At 37.4% G+C, this 21128-nt stretch overlaps 1 protein-coding gene across 1 annotated transcript in view; it reads right to left on the reverse strand.

The window, feature by feature from the left end:
• Window positions 1–21128, reverse strand: part of LOC122814100 — a 232055-nt gene that overhangs the window by 3317 nt on the left and 207610 nt on the right. The window contains exons 25-27 of the mRNA XM_044086717.1: window positions 14506–14621; window positions 5173–5344; window positions 1988–2112 (exon numbers count right to left, since the gene is read on the reverse strand). Coding sequence (XP_043942652.1) covers window positions 1988–2112; window positions 5173–5344; window positions 14506–14621 — 413 coding nt within the window. The remainder of the gene's footprint in view (window positions 1–1987; window positions 2113–5172; window positions 5345–14505; window positions 14622–21128) is intronic.

Here is a 21128-nt window from a genome sequence, read left to right on the forward strand (position 1 = left end):
GATATCAGGCTGCAGTCTGACATTCCATATGGCACGTCACTCTGTCTGCCTGTCTTATGTCCTTCTACTGCATGTGTAACTAATTACAGATATCAGGCTGCAGTCTGACATTCCATATAGCACATCACTCTGTCTGCCTGTCTGTCTGTCTTATGTCCTTCTACTGCATGTGTACCTAATTATAGATATCAGGCTGCATTCTGATATTCCATATGGCACGTCACTCTGTCTGCCTGTCTGTCTGTCTTATGTTCTTCTACTGCATGTGTACTTGATTACAGATATCAGGTTGCAGTCTGACATTCTATATGGCACATGTCACTCTGTCTGCCTGTCTGTCTGTCTTATGTCCTTCTACTGCATGTGTACCTGATTACAGATATCAGGTTGCAGTCTGACATTCTATATGGCACATGTCACTCTGTCTGCCTGTCTGTCTGTCTTATGTCCTTCTACTGCATGTGTACCTGATTACAGATATCAGGTTGCAGTCTGACATTCCATATGGCACGTCACTCTGTCTGCCTGCCTGTCTTATGTCCTTCTACTGCATGTGTACCTGATTACAGATATCAGGCTGCAGTCTGACATTCCATATGGCACGTCACTCTGTCTGCCTGTCTTATGTCCTTCTACTGCATGTGTACCTAATTACAGATATCAGGCTGCAGTCTGACATTCCATATGACACGTCACTCTGTCTGCCTGTCTGTCTGTCTTATGTCCTTCTACTGCAAGTGTACCTAATTATAGATATCAGGCTGCAGTTTGATATTCCATATGGCACGTCACTCTGTCTGCCTGTCTGTCTGTCTTATGTTCTTCTACTGCATGTGTACTTGATTACATATATCAGGTTGCAGTCTGACATTCTATATGGCACATGTCACTCTGTCTGTCTGTCTGTCTGTCTTATGTCCTTCTACTGCATGTGTACCTGATTACAGATATCAGGTTGCAGTCTGACATTCCATATGGCATGTCACTCTGTCTGTCTGTCTGTCTTATGTCCTTCTACTGCATGTGTACCTGATTACAGATATCAGGTTGCAGTCTGACATTCCATATGGCATGTCACTCTGTCTGCCTGTCTGTCTGTCTTATGTCCTTCTACTGCATGTGTACCTGATTACAGATATCAGGTTGCAGTCTGACATTCCATATGGCACGTCACTCTGTCTGCCTGTCTGTCTTATGTCCTTCTACTGCATGTGTACCTGATTACAGATATCAGGCTACAGTTTGACATTCCATATGGCACGTCACTCTGTCTGCCTGTCTGTCTGTCTTATGTCCTTCTACTGCATGTATACCTAATTACAGATATCAGGCTGCAGTCTGACATTCCATATGGCACATCACTCTGTCTGCCTGTCTGTCTGTCTTATGTTCTTCTACTGCATGTGTACTTGATTACAGATATCAGGTTGCAGTCTGACATTCTGTATGGCATATGTTACTCTGTCTGCCTGTCGGTCTGTCTTACGTCCTTCTACTGCATGTGTACCTAATTACAGATAGGCTGCAGTCTGACATTCCATATGGCACATGTCACTCTGTCTGTCTGTCTGTCTTATGTCCTTCTACTGCATGTGTACCTAATTACATGTATCAGGCTGCAATCTGACATTCCATATGGCACATGTCACTCTGTCTGCCTGTCTGTCTTTCTTTGCTATGAGTATATATATAATGATCTGTGTATATATATCTAGCTATAGCTAACCAGTGACTCTATGTCCGTCTGTCTAATTATATTTCTGTCTTGCTGTTCGAATGTCATCTGTGAGCTTCTACTAGAAAAAATAATTATGCAGTTTGTCTTTTTTTATATTAGATTAGGTCATTTCATAATATCTTGTTACAGGAATCAAAGTAGAGATATTTAGATTTCATGAGAAAATATGCATTACTGTTATACATTTGTGGTCCTTTCTGTCCTTAATTAACATCAAAGTTATTCTGCAAAACCCCAGACTGAACAAACCTGCTTTTCTTTGTCCGAGTTGGATGACTGATCTTCGTCAGCACTGAGTGAAGGATTTCCTGAATAAGGTACGCTCCTTTCATAGATCTCATTCTGCTCCTCTTCCTGCGAATGTTCTAGTGACTCTGAAAAACAACAGATCACATTAATCTATGTGGCTGTAGAACTTGAGCTTCTGTGGCTGGAGATGGAGACTAGCCGAACGGCACGTGATAACGTTGATGTGGTTAGAAAATGACCGCAATTTATTTAGGTATCATCTTATGTCTTAGCCATTGCTTAATTTATACAGTTTAGGATTTGCCAGTCAGGATTACATAATCCATCAATCTATTAAAAAATGCAAAGTTCTAGAAAAACATAACCTAATTCTCAACTGATAACCACACAACCCAAGGGCTGCAAACAAAAAACGAAGTCCATTAACAACGTTGTTCCGATACAATGAAGGCTGTCCTTTTACCCACGTACCACACAGCTTAGATAATTCAAAAATGATCTTGAATGGATATTATGAAAAATTTATTGTAACCAAACCATAAGGTACATAAAATAAGGTACTTTAAACACATAAAAATACGTAAAAAGAAAGTAACTGATTTAGCGCTTTCATCTCCTGCACCGGAGACTTCCTCAGAATCCAGTTGCCATTACAGATCTTACATTATATATCGCACAACATTGTCAACTCATTGGTTGAAAATTAAGCATTTGTGTAATTGATTACAATTAATTATGAATTAAAAGGGCTAGGCTTCAATAATACATCTAAGCAACACTGCAAAAAACATTTGTGTATAGTAAAGATTGTTAACCAGTATAACATATTGAAAATACAGGAAAAACTAAAATAATATACTGTTATAATACCAAAGGACCAACTATAGATAGGTGCATATTGTTTTTGTTGACTCTAAAATCACAATTTATGTTGATATGAAAAAATATATAAATGTATATATGATTTAATAGAAAAAATTAGATAGGAAAAAATTATTATATTGCTAAAACCATCCCTATCCCACGTTGTTATGTTGGGTGATTAAGCAAATAAATAAACATTTTATTGAATAACTATATATAAAATATATATGTGTATAAATGTATATATCTATCCCAATTTATACATGTATGAAAGAAATGAAATAAATAAATAGAAATAAATATGATTGATGTATATTACTATATATAGAAAATATATAAAAAATATATGTATGAAACATAAATTATAAAATATGCATATATTTCTATATAAATATAATTGTAATGTATAGCTGTAATTTAAAAAAGTGTATATGAATTACATAAAATGCTAATGAACGTACAAATTAAGTGAATGTGAAACACTTTAAAAAGGAACCTTTCTTGTTAAAACACATAAAAAATACATATGAACAGACAAATATTGATAAATATTAATAAATATTAACTTATTAATATATTAATGTAAAAAATATATAAAAATTATTAAAAATAGCTAATTGTTAGAATTAATAAATTTGGAATTGAAAATTGTATATATATATAGAATATATTAAATATATGGGATATTTTGAAAGGTTAAAAACATTTTTTTTAAAAACTTTAAAATATTAACTAATCTTATTAAGCTGATACTAGTTATTCAGGCGTTCTTTTTATCGTTGTTCATTTTACTTTTTCTTTGGATCTGCTGCCAATATTTTTAATGCCAGAGTTATAGAAATGTGGTCGTTGAATCCTTTCCCACTACATGCGTCTAATCTCAGCTGCCAGATCATTTCCTTGTACTCTAACTTTGTCTCCCAATCACCTCCTCTATCCACGGGTTCAATTTCCTCTAACACCCAAAATTTAAAATCTGCCTGTTTGCATACCAATGCATGCCTATATAATGCATTATTATCATTGTGTTTGTTGATGTCCCTGGTGTGCTCATATATTCTATTCCTAAGGTGACGTTCAGTTTTGCCTATGTAATAGTTCCATTTACTTAATTTGTACATTGATTAGCATTTTATGTAATTCATATACACTTTTTTAAATTACAACTATACATTACAATTATATTTATATGGAAATATATGCATATTTTATAATTTATGTTTCATACATATATTTTTTATATATTTTCTATATATAGTAATACGCATCAATCATATTTATTTCTATTTATTTATTTCATTTCTTTCATACATGTATAAATTGGGATAGATATATACATTTATACACATATATATTTTATATATAGTTATTCAATAAAATGTTTATTTATTTACTTAATCACCCAACATAACAACGTGGGATAGGGATGGTTTTAGCAATATAATATTTTTTTCCTATCTAATTTTTTCTATTAAATCATATATACATTTATATATCTTTTCATATCAACATAAATTGTGATTTTAGAGTCAACAAAAACAATATGCACCTATCTATAATTGGTCCTTTGGTATTATAACAGTATATTACTTTAGTTTTTCCTCTATTTTCAATATGTTATACTGGTTCAACAATCTTTACTATACACAAATGTTTTTTGCAGTGTTGCTTAGATGTATTATTGAAGCCTAGCCCTTTTAATTCATAATTAATTGTAATCAATTACACAAATGCTTAATTTTCAACCAATGAGTTGACAATGTTGTGCGATATATAATGTAAGATCTGTAATGGTAACTGGATTCTGAGGAAGTCTCCGGTGCAGGAGATGAAAGCGCTAAATCAGTTACTTTCTTTTTATGTAATTTTATGTGTTTAAAGTACCTTATTTTATGTACCTTATGGTTTGGTTATAATAAATTTTTCATAATATCCGTTCAAGATCGTTTTTGAATTATCTAAGCTGTGTGGTACGTGGGTAAAAGGACAGCCTTCATTGTATCGGAACAACGTTGTTAATAACCTAATTCTCTTCTGACATTTTGCTTTCTACAGCTGATACTCCGTTCTAGATGAACAAGGAGCATGTCATTTTATCTGCAACATGTTCAGCATCCTTTGAATGGTATTCTTAACTGATTTTGTAGTAAGCATTAATGCACTTTACATGCTAGGTGCTGATCAGAATTTTTATTTTAATGGAGAAAGTATGTATCTTTACATTTAAACAAGCACCAAGAATGATACAATACTAAAACAAGCAGGAACACTCAACAAAATAATCTGTTAATTCTGTTCCCTTTAAATTCAGGAACTGGTACCTGTCACTTCCATGTTCAATGATCCCATTATCTCTGAAGATAAGGAAGTTACATGTATCTCTTCTGAGGCTTTGAGACGTGCTGTGGGGCCTCGCCTTTGCCGTAATGATGACCTCCTGAGATGAACTTTGCTTTTCTGTACACTGACATCCAGAGTTTCCACCAGCATCTGCTAGGTACACATGAAATACAAAGGAACTTTAGCAGGTGGGATAAAATAGGCACTAATCAGTTGTTTTATTCAAGTTTATCTAATCTAACTCTGCATACTGTTTTGTTATCCTGAAAATATTCCTTTTTTGTGTTTTGGCTAGCAAAAAAGTTTGCATACTTATCAGCTCAGATTCTTAAGGCAGAGGCGATATTGTTTCATTTGTTAAAACTGTTACAGAGTTTTCTGAACTAGGTGCTACCCTGAATCCAGTTCCTTTTTAAAATATTTTCATATATAACATTTCTTGTATTTTAAGTTATGCTGATGGCTATTATTTAGTCATAGTGAAACAGTCAAAGTTGAGAACATAAAATATTTGCTCATATAACTTTCAAAGCACACTGTTTATATAAAGCCTTGTATCAAAATGTAGGCCTTCTGAGTGACATATGTACTGTTTTTGACTTAAACAATAGATGTTGTGAGGCTTAAATGTGCCTTCTTCTAACTCTTCTCCGTGAGGATATTGTGAAGGTAAACCAAAACATCACCAAAACTCCATCAAATAGCTCTGACATTTCACAGACACACTAATGGCTAATGAAAGGCTGTGGCATTTTAATGGAACCTCTGTGTGGTTCCTCTATAATTACTAAGTATTTCTTCAGGAAAATGAATGAAAACAATGTTGCCAACTCACAGATTTGTAAGAGAACAATATTACTTTGCACTGCAGAAACACAACAGCCAGTTTAACCTAGAATTTCAGTGAGATCAGTCAAAATTGTTTTGTCAGTGCCTTTTTATTACTCAGAGTCATACATACACACACACACACACACACACACACACACACACACACACACACACACACACACACATACACACGTACATGCACACACACACACATGGTTCTGCAATAATTCAGCATAGCACAATCTCAACAGCAAGAGCACTGACCGCAAAAGGTCGACATATGCAGAAGGTTGACAGTTGTGCTAGAGTGACAATCCCCAGGTGAGGGAATATTCCCTTCCCCTGGGATTGTGCAATCTTGGAGTTAGTACAGATAATTAGTGGGGAGGGGTACAGGTGCATTGTTGTATGTGGCAAGCATTTTACTTGTGCATCTGCCGTTCATTTCCATTGTCGACATTTTGTGTTCGTTGTTCTTGCTGTCAACATTGTAGCATTTCAATGTAATGTTGCAATCCCATATAACATATATGTGTGTGTGTGTATGTGTGTGTGTAAATATATTCAAGTATCATATGAATAAAATGGCTTTATGTCAGTTACTGTAGTCAGATTCAAATAAATTAAAGGTCTACTTAAATAAGAATGCTTTATATTACAAAAAACTGATTCTGATAACAGATATACTAGTGCTTGGCCCACCTGGCTTGCACATTTCTCTACCTATAGCATAAGCTGCATATTCTGTGTAACTAGAACTTACTGGAACAAACAGCAAAACTGGAAGGCCCTCCACCCCATAGCATAGCTGTCACAAGATGTGAAATAAGGGTAGGGAATAGAGAACTACGGCATTTAGTCAGATGAAATGGGTACCTTTTGTAGTGCAGTTTCTGGTCCATATTACCATTGTAGAAACATATCTGTAATGTGGATTTTATGCCATACATGCTGTAATGTTGAGATTAAGTTCCATATGTGACTATATTTTATACAGATAAGTACTGCAAGGTTTGCTGTAACAATAGTAGCAGCTTTCACAATACCTTCTAACCACTCCTTTATCTTTTGTTTTGCTGGCATTATGACTGAATTTCCCCCAGTGCCCTGTAAATGCTACTTGGGGTGGTTAGATTGAAAATGATGCATTGGATCAGGGTATTAACCTGGTTATCTACTAAATGCAATTAATAAGATGGTAGGCTAGCTGAGGACAACAAGTTAAGTTTGTTTACCTTTTAATCAAGTGAGTGAAATGAGCCTTCACTGACCCTTTCGGCCACAATCTATGCCATAGTGTGAGGGTAAATGCAGTATGTAAACTGATAGTTTAGAGTAGCCAATTCAACCAGTATGTTTTTGACAGCTGAGAAGAAGCTGGAGAAACCTGACAAAGTCCTGACAAACATGGAGACAGCATGCAGACTTCAAGACCCTCAAAATGTGCAGCAGAAACCTTGCCCTTTAAGTCACCATATCTGCTCCGGTGGCATAGAGAGATAAAGCCTTGACTATAGCCCATGAAATCCAGGTTTGATTAGTGGCTTGTGCATCTGATGGCATGGCAGGGGAGGTTGGACATGCTCTTCCTTGGGGGGAAATTGTGCTGGACATTTTCTTATGACACCTAGTGGAGACTAGGTCTTGGGGGGGGGGATGAAGAGGCTGATATGAGAGGTGGAGGGCTGGAGAAAGGCATGACCACCCTGCGTCCAAGGTTGGGAGTGCACTCATGTAGCCCTCTTGTTGTCATCCAGACTATGTAGTGACATCAGCACAAGTGGGTGAATATATTAGGCCATAAAAATCCCTTACTGGCTGCAATATGATGGTCTCATTCACAGAGTGCTTGCAGGTGCATTCCAACCGGGGTGTTGAAGCACCACAGGCAGAATGCTCTACCAAAATGAGACTCTCCCAGTGCGGGTCACACTGGGGACCAATGGGATGTATGGGGCACAATGGAAGAAGATAATGGGTTCAAGCATTGGAAATAAAAAAATGGAAGCAATTGATTTTTTCAGTGATTACATCCATACCACATTATGACTATCTCAGTATTGCTATTATTGTTATACAGCATAACAATATAATTATTACTGATTATACAGTTACAGACGATGATGCCATGAAGATGAAAAGAAAATAGCAAAAAGAATGAAAGCTGAATCTTCCGTTGTTGTGTGAGAAGTCTCCAGATAGAAGGAGACATAAACTAACCTTTATCTATCTGAGAAGTCTCCAGATAGAAGGAGACATAAACTAACCTTTATCTATCTGAGAAGTCTCCAGATAGAAGGAGACATAAACTAACCTTTATCTATCTGAGAAGTCTCCAGATAGAAGGAGACATAAACTAACCTTTATCTATCTGAGAAGTCTCCAGATAGAAGGAGACATAAACTAACCTTTATCTATCTGAGAAGTCTCCAGATAGAAGGAGACATAAACTAACCTTTATCTATCTGAGAAGTCTCCAGATAGACGGAGACATAAACTAACCTTTATCTATCTGAGAAGTCTCCAGATAGACGGAGACATAAACTAACCTTTATCTATCTGAGAAGTCTCCAGATAGAAGGAGACATAAACTAACCTTTATCTATCTGAGAAGTCTCCAGATAGAAGGAGACATAAACTAACCTTTATCTATCTGAGAAGTCTCCAGATAGAAGGAGACATAAACTAACCTTTATCTATCTGAGAAGTCTCCAGATAGAAGGAGACATAAACTAACCTTTATCTATCTGAGAAGTCTCCAGATAGAAGGAGACATAAACTAACCTTTATCTATCTGAGAAGTCTCCAGATAGAAGGAGACATAAACTAACCTTTATCTATCTGAGAAGTCTCCAGATAGAAGGAGACATACACTAACCTTTATCTATCTGAGAAGTCTCCAGACAGAAGGAGACATAAACTAACCTTTATCTATCTGAGAAGTCTCCAGACAGAAGGAGACATAAACTAACCTTTATCTATCTGAGAAGTCTCCAGATAGAAGGAGACATAAACTAACCTTTATCTATCTGAGAAGTCTCCAGATAGAAGGAGACATAAACTAACCTTTATCTATCTGAGAAGTCTCCAGATAGAAGGAGACATAAACTAACCTTTATCTATCTGAGAAGTCTCCAGATAGAAGGAGACATAAACTAACCTTTATATATCTGAGAAGTCTCCAGATAGAAGGAGACATAAACTAACCTTTATCTATCTGAGAAGTCTCCAGATAGAAGGAGACATAAACTAACCTTTATCTATCTGAGAAGTCTCCAGATAGAAGGAGACATAAACTAACCTTTATCTATCTGAGAAGTCTCCAGATAGAAGGAGACATAAACTAACCTTTATCTATCTGAGAAGTCTCCAGATAGAAGGAGACATAAACTAACCTTTATCTATCTGAGAAGTCTCCAGATAGAAGGAGACATAAACTAACCTTTATCTATCTGAGAAGTCTCCAGATAGAAGGAGACATAAACTAACCTTTATCTATCTGAGAAGTCTCCAGATAGAAGGAGACATAAACTAACCTTTATCTATCTGAGAAGTCTCCAGATAGAAGGAGACATAAACTAACCTTTATCTATCTGAGAAGTTTCTAGATAGAAGGAGACATAAACTAACCTTTATCTATCTGAGAAGTCTCCAGATAGAAGGAGACATAAACTAACCTTTATCTATCTGAGAAGTCTCCAGGTAGACGGAGACATAAACTAACCTTTATCTATCTGAGAAGTCTCCAGATAGAAGGAGACATAAACTAACCTTTATCTATCTGAGAAGTCTCCAGATAGACGGAGACATAAACTAACCTTTATCTATCTGAGAAGTCTCCAGATAGAAGGAGACATAAACTAACCTTTATCTATCTGAGAAGTCTCCAGATAGAAGGAGACATAAGCTAACCTTTATCTATCTGAGAAGTCTCCAGATAGAAGGAGACATAAACTAACCTTTATCTATCTGAGAAGTCTCCAGATAGAAGGAGACATAAACTAACCTTTATCTATCTGAGAAGTCTCCAGATAGAAGGAGACATAAACTAACCTTTATCTATCTGAGAAGTCTCCAGATAGAAGGAGACATAAACTAACCTTTATCGATCTGAGAAGTCTCCAGATAGAAGGAGACATAAACTAACCTTTATCGATCTGAGAAGTCTCCAGATAGAAGGAGACATAAACTAACCTTTATCTATCTGAGAAGTCTCCAGATAGAAGGAGACATAAACTAACCTTTATCTATCTGAGAAGTCTCCAGATAGAAGGAGACATAAACTAACCTTTATCTATCTGAGAAGTCTCCAGATAGAAGGAGACATAAACTAACCTTTATCTATCTGAGAAGTCTCCAGATAGAAGGAGACATAAACTAACCTTTATCTATCTGAGAAGTCTCCAGATAGAAGGAGACATAAACTAACCTTTATCTATCTGAGAAGTCTCCAGATAGACGGAGACATAAACTAACCTTTATCTATCTGAGAAGTCTCCAGATAGATGGAGACATAAACTAACCTTTATCTATCTGAGAAGTCTCCAGATAGAAGGAGACATAAACTAACCTTTATCTATCTGAGAAGTCTCCAGATAGAAGGAGACATAAACTAACCTTTATCTATCTGAGAAGTCTCCAGATAGAAGGAGACATAAACTAACCTTTATCTATCTGAGAAGTCTCCAGATAGAAGGAGACATAAACTAACCTTTATCTATCTGAGAAGTCTCCAGATAGAAGGAGACATAAACTAACCTTTATCTATCTGAGAAGTCTCCAGATAGACGGAGACATAAACTAACCTTTATCTATCTGAGAAGTCTCCAGATAGACGGAGACATAAACTAACCTTTATCTATCTGAGAAGTCTCCAGATAGAAGGAGACATAAACTAACCTTTATCTATCTGAGAAGTCTCCAGATAGAAGGAGACATAAACTAACCTTTATCTATCTGAGAAGTCTCCAGATAGAAGGAGACATAAACAAACCTTTATCTATCTGAGAAGTCTCCAGATAGAAGGAGACATAAACTAACCTTTATCTATCTGAGAAGTCTCCAGATAGAAGGAGACATAAACTAACCTTTATCTATCTGAGAAGTCTCCAGATAGAAGGAGACATAAACTAACCTTTATCAATCTGAGAAGTCTCCAGATAGAAGGAGACATAAACTAACCTTTATCTATCTGAGAAGTCTCCAGATAGAAGGAGACATAAACTAACCTTTATCTATCTGAGAAGTCTCCAGATAGAAGGAGACATAAACTAACCTTTATCTATCTGAGAAGTCTCCAGATAGAAGGAGGCATAAACTAACCTTTATCTATCTGAGAAGTCTCCAGATAGAAGGAGACATAAACTAACCTTTATCTATCTGAGAAGTCTCCAGATAGAAGGAGACATAAACTAACCTTTATCTATCTGAGAAGTCTCCAGATAGAAGGAGACATAAACTAACCTTTATCTATCTGAGAAGTCTCCAGATAGAAGGGGACATAAACTAACCTTTATCTAATTCAATCTAGTCACTATAATGTATTATTTACTGAAGGCAGGTGACTTACTTTCTATAAAAAAATGATCTAGCAGGAAATAGACAGGGGTTGGACCATGTTCTGTCCCATTTGAGGAGTCCACACACCTGAATGTGAAATTTAGAATTTGATTGTGCCTGAAGAGGCAGAAAAAGCTGCTTTGATCATGATGTCATTGTCTTGAAGACACTTGCCAAGTTCAAATATTCACAAAAGCAACAGGTCGATGAAGTGCTCTCAGTCACTCACTCAGCAGTACATTCCCACACTTAGCTATAGACACACAGAAGCTTTGTCTGCAGTCATTCAGGATGAAATGACTGATTTGTCATTCAAGTATAACATCCAGATTCACCCAATCTTGCACCCCAAAACTTGTCAATGAAATCTTGTACGGCACAAACTCGAGCATTCATAAACTAGGAACATGTGCTTGAACTCATGACATAATAAAATCAAATGCAACACAACTAATATATCTTTTCTTTGCAAAGAATAAGTTCTTCTGTACCCCTACCACCGTTATTTTATTATTCTTACTCTGATGTAGCTAAAATAGAAGGAAGAGTCACTAACAGACTGTGTAAAACCTGCCCACTGTTTCTGTAGCAGAATGAGGCAGCTACTAAACATCACATACAAGGAAAAACAGGATCTCATTCACGTGTCATGACATTGACTGCAGCCACTGATGATTTCAGCTGTCCGGGGCTGGTTTCTTCCTCTTTCTTCAGATCCCCAATAAGACTCTCCACTGGCACAGCTATAGAGTTGAAATCCCAGCTGAGTGTCCAAGCCAAGTCTTCCAACACCCTCTCTGTCCAACCAGTGCTTTGTGTCCCTGCCCAATAGCTGACACACACACTCTTGGAGACTTGATTTTTACACACATGCCCCCTTCTGCCCAAACTATATGGTAGTTATCACTGTAGTTAGACCAAGAGCAAGATTATTAGGAGTGGCCCACACAGTGTCACCAAATAAATATTCAAATACTCTCAAAATTTAAATATCTCTACACAGATCAGCCACAATGAAATGTTTAAATATATTTAATAATAAATAAAAGAACAAGGCAATGTTAAATATCTATTCACAGTGACATCAGAGTTCAAAATCACAGGAAATATTTAAAATAATATTGAAGGACAGACTCAGACAAATAAAAACAATATCTAAACTAAGCTTCACTATATTCCTGACTGAATCTAAGAGAATTAATATTCCCTACTTATTTAATAGAGCAAGGCACATGATGTGGTTAATGGTCCTTCTTGTTGTCAGGCCCAAGACAGAACACAGAATGCGCAGTCTCACTAAGAGACTTCTCAAAATAATATCTAAAATATTACCTCTGGGATAGCTTGGAGAATGACATCACTTTTGGTCATCTGACTTCTATTTCCCATGCAAATACCCATTGCTGGAAGCTGCCAGAATTTAGCACCTACCTGTAAAAATACACACACAAGGGCTTTTACTCAGATCTGTGGCAGGTTCTGGAGGTCATAAAACAAATTCATACCACCATGCTTCCAGAGTAGTAATTAATTCACCTCAAAGACAATACAGAAAGCTTCCTAGTACAGACTTTGTATATCTCTGACTACATTGAAACCTGTGAGATAGCATCTTTATGGCCTAGCTCATAAAGTGATTTAATTTCAGATATATTTTAAAGTTTGCTGGACTGAGGTTAACCTCCTGACTTCCAGTTTCCTCTGTTAAAACATATACATTTAAACAGTTACATAGTACATGTACATTTTTTCTCTCCAGTAGGGCACACTGCGGATACATTTCAAACAGAAGAACTTTACAAATACCTTTTCAACACAAACATCTGTACAAATCAATTTGATATACACATGACATACACTTCTAATACATTTGTAACACAAGCATCTTGTATACATCAGTTTGATATTCACAAATGACATATAATTATTTCCAAAATTGCAGCTACCTGTGCTGGCAGTACCTCCTATTGTCACAGGTGGGACTAGCAGATCATGGAAAAAAAGATACTTTTATTTTGATTATTTTGATGTTGGTGTCTGTTGTAGGCAATTTAGCATCTCTTAGCCATATACTCCACCTATGGAGCTAGTCCATTGCTTATTGTCAGCATTACACTTGGTCTTACTCCTCTGCAGAGGAGAAACTGAGTCCTCTGTGCTGCTAAGCCCCACACCAAGTGAATTCCTTGCAATGTATATAGTTATACTGAGGTCTTCCATGGTGGTAGCCAGGCATACACCATATAAGCCATGGTGTACAAAATAATGTTTACATTATTCCCAGGACAAGGATATCAAATGTTACAGTGTCAATCATATAAATAGCCAGAAAATATGATAAAAGTGTGCTTGTTACATTACTCGCTAACAAATCAAAAGTTTCTAAAGTAATAATCTGAGACTGTATCATGTGTTTAATTCTGTACCTACAGTTTACAGCTGATAAAAATGAGGTGTTATACTACTTCCAGAGGAAGGGGTATGGTGTACAATCCCAGAAATTCTGCACATATTTTAACTACTTCCTCCTAATTTTCCATTAATCTCAAAACTCTATGCAGTAGTACAAGCAGCAGCTCTTTGTACTACATGCCAGATTTGTACGCAAACCATCTGTCAAGATACACAAGTTAATATCGTGCTAAGAGGCAGTATGGTCTAGTCATTAAGGTGTTAGGCTATGAAGGAAAGAACTTGGGATTCAGTTTCTTTGGTTCCCAATTGTATAGCGTGTGATACTGAGTAAAAAAAATAATAATTTTTTAATATTACTTTTTTTTTAGGAGAAAGGAACACATTTGACTAGCTGAGTGGTACTGGCTTGTTAAGAACAAACTGGAAAATAAAAGGTGATGTTCAGTTTAGTTTGTCTGTCTCATTTGCAGATTTGTCTGTGTATTTTAAAAACATTTAACATCGGTCACCTCTTCACCTTCCAGTGATGACGCTGGCATGATGACGAAATCTTCAGGTTCGGAGCTGTTCCTTTCCTCTTCACTCGTGCTTCCTTCTACATACACATTTGGGATGACCACTGACTCTGAGCAAAGCAAAAAGAAGAGATGAGCAGCTTTGCGAACTGCACAAGGAGTATAATCTGTTTTATAATCAGTTGTCCAACAATAGGTAATGATATATACCCTACAGTAGAAATATTTTAGTTTTATAACATTCTTTTCTGAAGATGCTTTTTTACTTAAAGCAAGCAGAGAAACTTATATGAAGGCTGCCTTGTGGCAAATTTGCAAATATAGATAAAGAAGAGTGCAAACTGGCGAAAAAAACGGATGAACTTGTTAGGAGTTAAAACACTCTTTCCTTTATTAAAACACTTCGGTCAAAAAAATGCTGTTTTGACTGAAGTGTTTTAATAAAGGAAAGAGTGTTTTAACTCCTAACAAGTTCATCTGTTTTTTTTATTCGCCAGTTTGCACTCTTCTTTATCTTTACTAGTGCTTTGGGAGTGCTTTCTGCAACTTTTGTAAATTTGCAAATATGCTTGAAAATATGTAAATTCTTGTCATCTGTAAATATGTAAATAATCTGTTGATCAGCACAATTGTAAATATTCATGTTCTAGTTTTATCTAGTAGAAATGAGGATGCATTTAAATATGCTAAGTTCATACTTGATATTATAGCTGTTTCATCTTTTAATGTAAATTCTTATCATCTGTTATTATGCAAATATTCTATTGATCATGCCAATTATAAAGATAAATATACTAGTTCTGTCTTACGGAAATAAGCTAAACTGTGTTACTTCTGTACTTTACATTTGTCTTTGGCCCAAGCCATGGCTGAAAAGGGTCTTGTACAAGTCCACCTACCAATCACAAATAAACGAATAAATAAAAATAAAAATAAATACTGTCATATGAAAGTAAAAATAAATACTGTCATATGAAAGTAAGCTCTGAATGCCTAGTACAAACAATGGTGTATGACTCAGATATCTTTAGGCATAGGTTAATTTTGAGGTTATTATAGTATGTGGTTCCAGCTGTTGTCTCAGTGACAGAGCCATCATAAGTAGGATTTTTTTTTTATATTTTCGATGGTTATGACCCACTAGGTACAAAAGCTTCTTTTTCTGTAGAGCCAACCATGTAGCTGGCAACACTTTTTTTTTTACTTTGCGCCTACTTTATTACTCTCACTTTCTTACTTGTTTTTTTTATTTCCTGCAGCATTTTTCCTCTATGCCAGCTAATCTCACTTCCCTGTTTTTAATTATTGCTCATGCTACTAGTTCTGTAGACTTCTTATAGTGGGCATGTGCCGACATGCTGTTAGGAAACAGGCTCTCTTACTCACAGCTGGTGATCTGGTTCTCAGACATTGACGATGTGATAACATGATGTTAAGAATCATGATTTTTTTTTGGCTCAGCCAGGTGATTTGGTGGTCTGACACAAGTGACATACAAACAAGTTGTAAAAGGACCATGGCTTTTTGTTAGATTTTGTGTTCTGGTTCTGACACACTAATGGTATGCTAAAATGTTTCTGGGGACTATGACTTGCAACTCAGGGTTGTTGACTCTGTGCTTTGACCGTAAACTTGTCACAACATGCTGATAAGATCTGTGACTTCTTTTTTTTCCACTTAGGAATGGTCCTGTATCATTAAGATGAAACATGCTTGATCTCAACTTCAAAAAGGCACAAATGATATAATAACCCTCAAAGAGAACTAAATTGTCTTGGAACACAAAGCCACAATCAGGTAAGATAATGAAGTGAAGTCTCACACTATCCTTTCATCCAATGGACCACTTGGCTCCCATATAAAGTAGTCAGTGTTTTAAATGGTCAATAGCATATATTCTTTTTGGTCCATACAAAAGGTCCTTACAGGTTTTCCTACTTACAGGGTTTGTACCCTCATGGTCAGGTCACAGACAGAAACTCCCCAACATGCACTGGTTCAGTGAGTATGCAAACATTCACTGGTAAGCCTGTTTTCACAGCAGTATCACTGAAACAGACCCTCTTTGTAGAGAGACTACATCTATCTTCCTGCCAGCTGCTGCTACAGGAATTCACAAGGCAATAAGTAGAGTTCCACTCCCTTCCAGGATAGACGATGTATCTATGAAAGTCCTACTCCTTTTATCTGCAGCTAGCCACCTCTCACCAAGTAAGTACTTGTCTGTTCTTGAAACTGGACTATGTCTTGACTCCACAGTGACCCATTCTTATTTATTGGACATATTACTTCTGCAAATGTCATCTTTGCATATGTGTCTTTTTCCCCCACAAAAGCCAACTTTATCCATAGTAAAAGTGCTCATGCAGATTTTGTGACTGATAAAACCTATACAAGATCCTCAAGGAGGAAAATCCAGTTTCCTCAGACTGCAGAAGGAAAGAGGTTATCAAGTCTTACTATAGCACCTTAATAAATGAAAATATTAGTCAAAAATACACTTGAGTTGCAGGTTAATAGAAATATGGACAGATTTGCTTTATAAACTCATGAACATTGTTTAATACAGATATAACAACTTACAGTAATAATGAATTGGATGAAAACATTTGTTACACTATAAGCTTTTGTGTGGGCCAACATGTGTTGAAGGCCAAATCAAAACAAGCTGCTAAAGTGAACAGACAAGGCAAGGTTCTACCTGACATCATATAGGTTCTTTGGCTGGAGTTTTCATTTATTTTTTTCTGATTGTTTTTTCAGTGTGACCTTCTAGCTCTTTGTTTTAATTTATATACTAGGCTAAAGACCACAAGGGCCCTTATACACCTAGCTATGCAACCTAAATGTGACCCACACATTTGATTTATATGGGGGGGGGGTAATTTACTGACCACCTCTGTCCATCAGAGACATAGCTGCCAGACCAGGGGTGAATTTCCGATTATCCATCTATTGGTCCAAGTTGTTTTTAAATAGGGTTAAGGAGGAACTCTGCTTCACATGGATGGAGAGCCTGTTCCAGAGAATGGGAATTCTCTGAGAAACATATATCTCTCTCCAATATGTCCTATTTATGTCGCAAGCAAAATTTAGGTCTGTTGATCTAGCGGTTCTGTTGCTGTTTGCTTTGTGGTTGTGCAAAAGGTTAATCAAAACAGGGTCCAGAAATGCCTTGTAAACCAGGCAAGGATCACCTCTCACTAGTTTATATGATAGAGAATAAAGAGACAGGATTTTGAGGCAATCAGCATAGGACATTTTTACTCCTTGCATTCTTTTAGTAAGGAACCTTTGTGGACATTCTAGTTACTGCATGTCTGGTCAGGTCTATACCAAAGGAGGCATTATACTCCATATGGTTCTGATGAGGGCAGAGTACAGTGGCATGCTGACTTCTCTGCATCTAGATGCCGTGGCCTTACTTATAAGTTGAGCAACATAGAAGAACTTTCTTACTACTTTTGACATGTTTGTTGAAGACTAGGTTACTACCTACATGTGATCCCAGATCCTTGACTAGTGCATCAACTTTCAGGGGTGTTTTATTGATGGCGTAGTTACCTGGGTGGCGGACTTCCTAAAAGGTACTATAATATATTTCTTGGCACTGAGTTTTAAGACATGACTTTGGTACCAAGTGTTTGCCTGTATTAGACCCTCCTAGAGGAAGTTGTTATTTTTTGGGGGGGGTCAATGACTGCTCCCAGTTTGCAATTATCAGTGGACTTGGTCAGCCAGAGACCTTTGACACTGGCTTTCACCTCCAAGAAGTAGATGCCAAAGAGGACTGGGGTCAGCACAGAGCCCTAAGGGACTCCATTAGTGACTGGCCTCTTTGTGGAGGTGGTCTCACTGATCCTAACCTCTTGGGACCTATCCATGAGCCAGCTAGCTATCTAGTGTGTTATAAAGGGCTCTATGCCTAGTTCTTTAAGTTTGTTGACAATTGCAAAGTGGGTATTGTATCAAATGCTTTAGCCAGATCTGAGTAGGCAGTATGCACCACCTTCCCCTCTTCCACTTCTTTAGTACCCTTTTCAAAGAAGTCTACCAGGTACAGTAAGCACGACCTTCCTTTCACAAATTCAAACTGGGATGGATACAGTGTCTGGAGGTCTTCTATGTCCTTGTTTATAATTTTCAAGATAATTCTTTCCTAGGGTCTCTAGTTTCCAGGATCTGTCAAAGGTCCTCTCTTGGGAAGGGGGATGACTGTTTTAGTCCTCCATTCTTGTGGCAAAAAGCCTGTTTTAAGACAATAATTAAGTACTGACTCTAGGGGGTCCTGATAAGTTATATTTTAGACTGTTCAGAAGACATCAGAAGGCATCCTGGGATGTTATCTAGGCCCATTGAGGGTGTGTTCTTGGCTTAAGTGAGCACAGCCAGTACATGCTCCTTAATTATAGCTGGAAGGGTTATGCTTGAGGGTATTTCTTGGGGAATGGTTGGTGGTGATAGGGCAGGTAAAGTTGGAAATGAATTTGTCCACTAACCGGTTTGGTATATCACCAGGCTCAGTGAAAGTGGTACAATTAACCACCATTTCAGCACATTGCCTTATAGTGATCTTTCACTGTGAGGCTGTCTTAACCTCAAAGCTGTCTTTGTTTGATCTAATTTGCCCCCTTAATTGCCGATTTAGTTTGATGAGAGAGTTTTTATCTTTATGGGAATTACTCTTCCTGATATTTGCCATTTTTTTTTTTCCTTTTGTTGTATATCCTGTTTAATTTTGGATACCACCATGGCAGCTTTTTTTCTGGGGTTATTCCTGGGCTTACTTCTGGTAGGTACAGCAACCTCTATGCAGCTATTGACATGGTTGTACAGAGTTTCTGAGAGCAATTCAGTGTAGACTGCTGTGCTCTTGGGCTTAAAGGGCACTGAATTTTGACAAACCATAACTTAATGAAAGGTAGTTTGTCTTGGAATAGTTCATAACTGTTACTGCATTTACTAGTGTTGCTGAGTTTATTTTTATTTCAAAGGACACAGATTTATGGGTGGCTTTTACCAGCGATAATAAGATATTGGGGTGGTGCAGTATTCTTCCATACTTGTGAGTATGAAGTGCACTATGTTGCAACCTGTAGTGGACATTTTCCCTATTTGTCCAAAGGTGTTTGTATTTACGAAGTACATGAATCTCTGTAACTGTAGATTTGAGGCTGTGTAGGATTTCCAATATATAGAGGGGTGTTAAGTTAGATTGAGAATGTCTCTAGTAGGTCCAAGTATGCACTGCGGGCTTCTTGGTACAGGGATGGTGACCTATAGCTGGATAGCTTATGTTACAGTTTTTTGTCTATGGTGATCTGCATAGGGAGAAACTCCAACAAGTCATCCTGTATGACCACCCTAGAAGTATGCTTGTTACCCAGCATGTCATCCTGTGTGACCACCCTAGAGGTATGCATGTTACCCAGCATGTCATCCTGTGTGACCACCCTAGAGGTATGCATGTTACCCAGCATGTCATCCTGTGTGACCACCCTAGAGGTGTACCTGTTACCCAGCCCATCATCCTGTATGACCACCCTTGAGGTATGCTTGTTACCCCGCACGTCATCTTGTGTGACCACCCTAGAGGTATGCTTGTTACCCCACACGTTATCTTGTGTGACCACCCTAGAGGTATGCTTGTTACCCAGCATGTCATCCTGTGTGACCACCCTAGAGGTATAGCTGTTACCCAGCACGTCATCCTGTATGACCACCCGAGAGGTATGCCTATTACACAGCATGTCATCCTGTGTGACCACCATAGAGGTATGCTTGCTACCCAGCACATCATCCTGTGTGATCACCCTAGAGGTATGTTTGTTACCCAGCACGTCATCCTGTGTGACCACTTTAGAGGTATGCTTCTTACCCAGCACGTCATCCTGTGTGACCACCCAAGAGGTATGCTTATTACCCAGCACATCATCCTGTGTGACCATCCTTTAGGTATGCTTGGTATTGATGTATATTGAGACATCTCTACCTTTAGCCCCTGTTTGTACAACTATTGATCTAGAAGTGTGGAAGACACTGAAACTCTGCACTGCCAGGGTACTCTCTGCTGTTTAATCCATTTTCAGTAACTGCAAAGAAGTCTATATTGTCCCAGGTGAGGAAGGCTTGAAGGGAGCGTAGCTTTTTATTTAGGCTCCTGGCATTGAGCAGTAACACTTTAAGATTCTGTGGTAACTGCACAGATGTGTATATTCATTAGTATAAGGGAGGATAGGAGGGGGTGTACCTTTTTATTTAGGCTCATGGCATTCAGCAGGTTCTGTGGTAACTGCACAGATGTGTGTATTCGTGAGTGTAAGGGGCACTGGGAGGGGCTGTAGCTTTTTATTTAGGCTCCTGGCATTGAAAAGTAACACTTTAAGGTTCTGTGGTAACTGTACAGATGTGTATATTTATGAGTGTAAGGGGGGCTGGGGGGTGTAGCTTTTTATTTAGGCTCCTGGCATTCAACAGTAATACTCTAAGGTTCTCTGGTACCTGCACAAATGTGTATATTCATGAGTGTAAGGAGGGCTGGGAGGGGATGTAGCTTTTTATTTAGGCTCCTGGCATTCAGCAGTAACACTTTAAGGTTCTGTGGTAACTGCACAGAT

This window comes from Protopterus annectens, chromosome 10.part0 (genome assembly GCF_019279795.1).
Source record: "Protopterus annectens isolate FY-2018-M chromosome 10.part0, PAN1.0, whole genome shotgun sequence".
NCBI classification, from domain to species: Eukaryota; Metazoa; Chordata; order Ceratodontiformes; family Protopteridae; genus Protopterus; species Protopterus annectens.